This window comes from Nelumbo lutea, chromosome 8, assembly GCF_056320005.1.
Source record: "Nelumbo lutea isolate HS-2025 chromosome 8, American lotus-T2T, whole genome shotgun sequence".
Classification (NCBI taxonomy): domain Eukaryota; kingdom Viridiplantae; phylum Streptophyta; class Magnoliopsida; order Proteales; family Nelumbonaceae; genus Nelumbo; species Nelumbo lutea.
The window spans coordinates 30,485,637-30,493,334 of NC_142691.1; the positions used below are offsets into that span (position 1 = coordinate 30,485,637).

General features: G+C 42.8%; 1 protein-coding gene across 1 annotated transcript; it reads right to left on the reverse strand.

The window, feature by feature from the left end:
- Positions 1–1,317: 1,317 nt before the first annotated feature.
- Positions 1,318–6,922, reverse strand: LOC148843672 (protein SUPPRESSOR OF MAX2 1A-like). Its single transcript, XM_088960128.1, has 3 exons — positions 4,382–6,922; positions 3,483–3,771; positions 1,318–3,375 (listed from the first exon to the last, which is right to left on the reverse strand). Exons 1-3 carry the CDS (start codon positions 5,605–5,607, stop codon positions 1,750–1,752), a joined length of 3,141 nt encoding a protein of 1,046 aa, XP_088816254.1. The 5' UTR covers positions 5,608–6,922; the 3' UTR covers positions 1,318–1,749.
- Positions 6,923–7,698: the final 776 nt, after the last annotated feature.

The following is a 7,698-nucleotide window of genomic DNA, read 5'->3' on the forward strand; positions in this document are numbered from 1 at the left end:
CATATCAGAAAAAACTGTGCTCTAGGAAATGGGCATTTGTTTGGAACTATTTTTCACTAAAAAATGGTGCGCCATGTCTTGGAAATCGAGAAGGCATGGCTTAGAGCAACGCCAAATTTGACGTTTCCTGGAATTGCAACTCATTGCTGCCAACATGGATGTGAGGTGGCAGTGACATGGCACTAGATAATGGGTATCGGTGCTGAAAATGTTTCCTAGAGCATTGGTACCAAACGGAAAACATTGTTGTTGCTCCAGAAAACGTCCTACCTGGCAACAACATTTCCAAACAAGAAAAGGCACCATTTTTCTCAAAAAACGATGCTTCCAACCCACACATCAGAAGTTGCATCTGCAGCATCGATGCCAAACATGTACTAGAATTGCCACGTGCAAACGTGCACACTTAATAGTTTATTGAAAAATACTAAATGCCCAAATCATCCACCTTATTTATCATAATCAAGGATCAAAATTTTGTAATGTATCGACCCATATCAAACAATTCATTTCATATCAACAAGTCAATGACACATTGCTTTTAAGGGTTTTTTTTGTTTAAAAAAAATAAATAAATATAAACCTTGATCATTATTCATAGATGCAAGTTGGATGGACCAGGCGGTCGAACCAATGAACGGGTGATCCAATGAGCCTTTTTGAGGTTTGAACGATTGAACTGCCACTTGAACCGGTTCGAATAGAATTCGTTGTGATCATGTTTCAAACTGCTTTTTTGGCTTAAAAGCTCCAAATCATTTTAAAGTCAGTGGGTCCTAACTTAATTGATCAAACGATTGCAATCATCTCTCTACACCATCATTTTTTTCCATGAATCCGTACTCTCAATATCTGACCCACCCGAACCCGAACCCAGGAACACCAGAGGCCGGATCTGCTCCCAATGCACGGTGAATGTGCATGTGAGGCGCAAATGTGAGGAGCAGATCCCGTTCCGGAACACCCAAAGAAGAAAAGAAAAGAACAATCAACCAAAAGAATCCCGACACGTGGCCGTATTCATTGATAATAGACGTAAACTCAAGAAACAGAAAAGATTCGGTCTAGTTTTCCATCACATTTACACGTGTCAGTCCCTACTGTCTAAATCAAGAAAAAGTGTCCTCAGATTTGAAAGTCAGGTTTATCGTCGAACACGTTAACAACTCACTTTTTCCTCTTATGAACCGTCTTTCTGGTCCACGGAATTTGACAAGACAAGAACCAATCAAGAGACTTGGTCAGGATGAAAGAACCCAATCCAACGATTCATAGAGCCCATGGCAAATAAAATATTTAAATAATGATAACCAGTGATAGTCTTTTATAGTCTAGATTTATTCAAAAAATATATAGAAAAAAAAAACATTTCTCTTTTCTTCTTTACATGGAAGCTGTGAGGTTTATTTTTTATTCATGACTCACCTAATTAATATGAATTTTCTAATATAATAATAGTATATTAATAATAAATAGCCAAAGCTGAAATTTTGATTTTTTTTCTTATAGACTTTTGTGTGACATCTGCTGAGTGCTGGCCATTAATGATTCTGTTACTCTCCCAAGGCTCCTGTTCTAACTTCTAACGGTTTTTCTTCTCTACGGCCTTTGTTCTTTTACCCTTTAACCCCTTGAAATGCTTAATGCCTTGCTATAGTCCCCCTCAGTTGAGAGATATTTACATCTCCACCAGACCAGAATCCAGAAGTTCCAAATTTGCCAATTCTAACCAGTAACCACCCACCTTCACTACAGACCTTCCACGGTCACCGTGATCTTGCTCGGAAGCCAATCACCGGCACTCCGATTCTCTGAGCCTCTGGTTGAGGCAAGCTTTACAAGAATGCTGTCATTGGTGCCCACGGAAGGGGATGATAAACTAGCTTTCAGCTGCTGCAAACTAGGGACTAGGACGTTCTCTGCCCAATGCTCAAACTCAGTGTTGCCGAACCACACCCCACCAACAATTTTGTCGAGCGTATCGTCATGGAATTCAATTGACTGCCGGTCACCGAGAATGGCCTTGAAAGTTGAGGTAATGGTGCTGGAGATCTTGCTCCGAAGTGGGCCAAAGTCGACCGGCATGAAGACAATGGATTCATCTATAGAGTTAAGCAGGTCCTTTGGCACTGAGGTCATTGTGAATTGCTTGTTTATGAGGCCATTTTCATGTTCATGCTCCACAGTGAGGTCACTAGAATTGCAAGACTCCTGTGCTAGATCATCCTCAGCTTCAGCAGCTTGGTTCAAATCGAATGATAGAGCAGGACATCCATCTTTTCTTGGCTTTGTGAGTCTCTCGTTGTCATGCAGCCAGTCAGGCCTGCGCTTGCTCGTCTTTTCAACAACTGATAGTTGTAATTTCCAGTCATTGCACGCTGCATTTGCGAGCTTCTCCTCATGGGATGGAATGCAATTCGACAAGCTCTTGAGATTTTCTGGCAACCAATTTGCAGTCAAGATGAAAATCACATTCCCAAGGCTGACCTCACGGCCATGAGAATCTGCAAGCCGACCTCGCTCAATTGCCCGCTTGATGCTCCCATGTATGAGAATATCTGCTTGATCAATGTCCTCAAGCACAACCACAGAGAAGGGATTCCTCCGCACAGCCTCCACTATCCTATCAATTACAGTCTTTCCACGGAAATTTATCTCGGATTCCTCATCATTGTTAGATCGTGAACCAAGACGAATTGTGATTGGACTGCCTCTGCTCATCAGTTCTGACAGAACTGATGCCATCTTCTTCTTGCCAACCCTATCAGGACCTGTAAACAATAACCATGTGTCACCCTTTGGGCCAACACCCCGCCTTTTTCCATTGCCAGACTTGCACTGTGTCACGGTAGTAGCTACTAAATTTGCTGCCTCTGGCTGCCACCCTACCTTCTCTGTTAGTCCCTTGAGGAGTCTCTTGAATGAATCTGCATCCAACAGGCTAATAAGTTTATCCTTCTTCCAATCAGAGAATTTGTCCTGTTCAGAAGAGATGCAGCCAGCAAAGTCTTTTATGCGTTCACTGTGGGTTTTCTCCGGTGAGCTTTCAGTAACCTTTGGTCGTCCAAGAACAAGGTCTGTTCTTACAGGGCTCCCTGGTGAGGTGCCTGCAGGTTCAGATGGTTGGGTTGGATCCTGGCACTGGCTCATTTGCGGGGATACTCCAAGGTTTCTGGTTAGTTGTAACTTGGACAGGAAGGGCTGGCGTCCCAACAGATTTGGATTATACAAGCTTGTCATTGGAACTGGAGTTGGAGCCATTCTCTCAGGGTTGACATTTTGATGGAAACTAGGATGAAGGCGTGAGCAAGTATCATTCCATTTCTTCTGTAATTCTTGAGTTTTCTGTTTCCATATCAATTCTTGTTCCTTGGACTGTAGTAACAACAAAGACAAAACAAAAAGATGAAAGGACTTAGTTCTGAAACTAGTGTCTTTGAGTATGCAGCAGAAATATTGATTTGGAATTCTATGGCATGTACCTCTGACTGATCTTTTATGTTTGCCCTTGCATTCTGCAACCACTGGGGCAATGGTGCCTGCGGTTTTTCTGGTTTGGCCTCAGAAGAAGATTTGTCAACCTCTTTAGCTACAAGCTTTGCTAGCTCTTGCTCGTAGTTCTCCATGCATTGAGGGCAACAGCTTATTCTTTGAGCAGGATCCATGTTTTCAGAGGGTGGACGTCTTTGCAGTGTAGTAGTTGCAGTTGGAAAGCTCTTCAAAGGGGCAAGAGATTCAACCGAACTGCTCAGAATGCCATTACTCCCAAGCCTGAACATTCCAAAAATATAACAGCAGTTAATCCTCAAGATATAATGTAACATTTTTAAATCCACACAAAACAATAGTATTTTTATATTTAAAAAGATTCTGTAATCTGTTCTCTCAACAAGGGGAACTTCCAACACAATTAGAAGGAAGCTTTCATTCCAGATTAAATCAATCACAAACCAAGAATTTCAATAAATAACTCCTAAATCGATGAACAGATATTTTAACACCTTACCCCAAAAAATGAAAAAAAAAAGAAAAACAAAATCTCACTACTTGTCAAAGATGATGTGAAGTTCATATATATGAAGATGGTGCAAGTGTTTCTACTTGATTTTTTTTAGAACCGAATAACCAGAAAATTTGCAAATAATGGAAATTTAGAGCAATCAAAAAAAGCCAACTATTATTATCAATAAACAACCAGAAAATAGAGAAAAAAAAAAGATTTCCTGCATAGGATAGTTTTCATACAAAATATGATACAATATAGCTAAGTTCATCTGTGCAAGAAGAAAAGCTGCTCGGACATTGATCCAAGTCCAAGCTAAAGCCAGTGTCAAAATTCAAGCTCTGTAGTTCAAAATTAATGAAGGAACTCGATGACAACCTTGGAAAAAAACCTGGCTGAGGGGTTCTTGCAGTAATTGGAACTGCTTGCAGATCCCAGTCATTCTCCATTGAAGGGTGATAGACCTGGCACCTCAGATAAGTCTCACAAGTCGCCATCCCGATCAACCACAGCCGGCAGTTTCCTTCACCGAACTTCGCCAATAGCTTTGCCATCTCTGCCACCGCAACTCTCCCTGCTTCAGATACAATTTGCTGCTGCACTGGAGCCGCTGAACCAGGAACTCCAAGACACACCGGCTGCTCCACAAGCCATTTGAGGTCTCCTAAGTCAAGAATCACGTTACCACCATTGCTGATACTGATTCGGCTCTCAATCAAACTGTCCAACTCCTTGAGCTTCGCAGTAATTTTTGTTCTATCAGAAGCAATTTCTTTGTCCAAAGAGATTACCTGAACATTCCTAAGTGGCCCGTCACCCACTTCCCTCTTCTCAATCTTCTGTAACAGTTCCCTCGTCACTGTGTCGAGCTCTGCCTCTCCGACTAGAACCGGATTCCGTTTCTTCGTCCTCAGCAAAATATCAATAATCCGCTTCACATCCTCGCCTCTTTGCTGCCCCGTTTGAGGAGAATTCCCCTGCTGCAATCTGGGATTCAGATATAAATTCCTGTTCGGTGCTGTTGTCATCGTTGTTTTCGTCGGGGGCGCTGGACGGAAACCCAACCCGCATCCAATTGTGGAGGAATTGACAGAACTTGAAGCATTCAGAGACTGTTCGATAGTGGCCTTTACAGCAGGGCTTGAGAAGCTTGCCTCTCGCATGACACGGCTCACGCTCGGGTCATCGAGGATTGAAATAATGAGCTGCTCCAGTTCCACCTTAACAGCCAGGAGAGGCTGCTGCTGCTGTTCAGGACATCCCCGGCGTTGATGGGCTTGAGCACGTTTGAGGGCAGCCATGAGAGCATTGGAGATTGGGGGCTCAAGTCCAGGAGTGAGGTTCTGCGCGGACGGAAGACGCTCAAGGGCGACGCTGAAGCAGAGCTCGAGCGCTCGACACTGTAGTGGGTGGGACGAATTGGGGTGGGATCGGATGCATGCTTGGCGAAGGTAACCAGATGGCGAAGCCAAAAGGGTAGCCGCGACATGAAGCGGGGTGGTCTGGCTATGATTCCGGCGAGCAGCCTCGGCAATCGAGTGGTTGAGAACACTCGCAGCCTCCGGCGTTAGAGTTTGCTGGATCGTGCTCAATCCAGCTCTCATGATTACAAAGAAGGCTAATCGGAAAATCAAACAACCCCTCCTACCAATTCAAACCCAGACACACAAACTCTGAAACAACACCTAATAATACAGAAAAAAAGACAAACCCAATAAAAGCTTCTCTAAACCTCGTCAGATTCTCTTTTTTTTTTTTTTCCTCCAAACTTAAAACCCAATTCTAAATTGCACCCAGAAACCTCAATCCCAATCTCTTTTCCTCTGTTTATTCAAAAACCCAGTAACCGTACTTGAAATCCTTCAAGTCCAGCAAGAGCATCAAAGACATCTATCTCATTCTCATTTTAGACCCAGAAAATCAACAAAAAACAGCTCAACTTCAACCCCTGCGTCGTCTTGCTCCTTTTCTGATCTCCTCCCTATCTTCAATGGGTCTTGTTCTCCTCCCTTATCTCCAGCAAACAAGTACAAGTGGAGGGCTTTCCTTCGAATGTTGTTCTGGGTTTTTGTTGCGTAAGGTGTGAACGCTTACCAGTGGACAAAGTCGCACTTTCATCGAAAATTCATTCTTCAAAAAAAAGATCTCTATTTCTCACCGTAAACACTAGCTCGATAAACACATAAAACTCTCATACGCACACATGAACGAGAGAAGGATGAGAAAAAGGAACCCCTCAGATCTCATCTTTCACATAGAAACTCGGCATTTTTCTTCTTCTTTTTCTCCTTTTCTCATCACAACCTGAAAAAAGATAAACCACCGTCCTTTTCTAATTCAATTACACACATACATCCCTCCAAACTACCAAAACAAGAAAACCCAGAAAAAATTAACAGTGAAAGCAACCCAAAAAGAACAAAGAAAACCAAAGCTACCCTTTTATTACTGAACCCAAATCAACTTCAAAACCGTTTTTAGCTGAGCAGTCCACAGAAGGAGAGAGATGCAAAAGATTAGCGCGCAATTTTAGATGTATTTACACCGTAAAGATTTTGGGTTTAGTGAAAATTCTCTCTTAGGATTTCTGAACTGCCTCTTCTGCGTTCTCCCCTCTTTTTCATGGAACTCTGCTCCTCCTGTTCTAAAACCACATAAAGAACCCCATCCAAAAACCCACTTACGATTCAGTTCAGTTTAGTCTCTATCTCCCTCTCTCTCTTTCTCCTTCTCTGCATGGCTCCATTGACTCCCTTTTTTTACCTAAAAAATTTCTTTCTTTGAGAAAAAGTAAAAAATTTTACTTCAAACTCACCCTTCTCTCTCTCTCTCACTCCAACGATGGAGATAGTTTTTGAAACCAAATATCTGCTTTTTCACACGCAACCGTTGCCTGGAAAAAGGCACCGCACGGATTTCACCTTTTTCCCCTTCCCTCTTTCTCTCTCTATAACTTTTTTCTCTTTTCTTGTATAATATTATATTATTTTTTTCTCTCATCTTTTTCGCTGCTTTTGAAGTCTTTAAATTCGGCAAAACGAAATCATCATATTCGCTTTCCATAACGCACGCCCACCCTTCTCTTTTTCACCTTTTTACGCGCTTCTCGATGTAAATTTTCACATCCTCTTACCCTTTTCAGCTCAGTAAAAATTCTATTACATTGACACGTGGCACGCATGCAAACCCAACGTGACTTTATTCTGGGATCAGATGGTTCTGATCTACGGTGGGCCCGCTCTAGAGAGAGAACCCCTTCCTGCCTTTTTCCGTATTTTGCTTTTTTTCCCTGGGGTTCTCCTCACTTCAATTCATCCGACATCCAAAATATCGCGAGCTGAGCTGATTGATTCCTCGGGATTTTCTCGTATCGCTCGGACGTGCCAGGCTGACGCGTGCACCCCAGCCGCGTCGCTTTTACATCGACCGAGAAATAGAAGAAGACTTGAAGAGAACACTTTCTGCATTTATTGCCGCTTGTTTGTTTCTGACGTGCACCTCTTTTACGAACATGCCACTGGTTTGTCTTGTGATTTACAGAAGTGCCACTCTTGCACGACATGTGGCCTGCGGTGAGAGTGAGAGAGATCGTAAGGTTTTTCATTTTTGTTGTAACTTGTGAGGGGGGATCCTCACCTAAGGGGGCGCCGCTAGCTTTAGCTTCTAGGTGCGTTGTGGAATGTGTGGTGTGGATG

Coding starts and splice junctions, on each gene's coding strand:
- LOC148843672 (XM_088960128.1), bottom strand. CDS start 5,607: ATGAGAGCTGGATTGAGCACGATCCAGCAAACTCTAACGCCGGAGGCT. Junction 3,772..4,381: donor CAGCCAGGTTTTTTTCCAAG/GTTGTCATCGAG, acceptor TGGAATGTTCAG/GCTTGGGAGTAATGGCATTC. Junction 3,376..3,482: donor ACATAAAAGATCAGTCAGAG/GTACATGCCATA, acceptor TTGTTACTACAG/TCCAAGGAACAAGAATTGAT.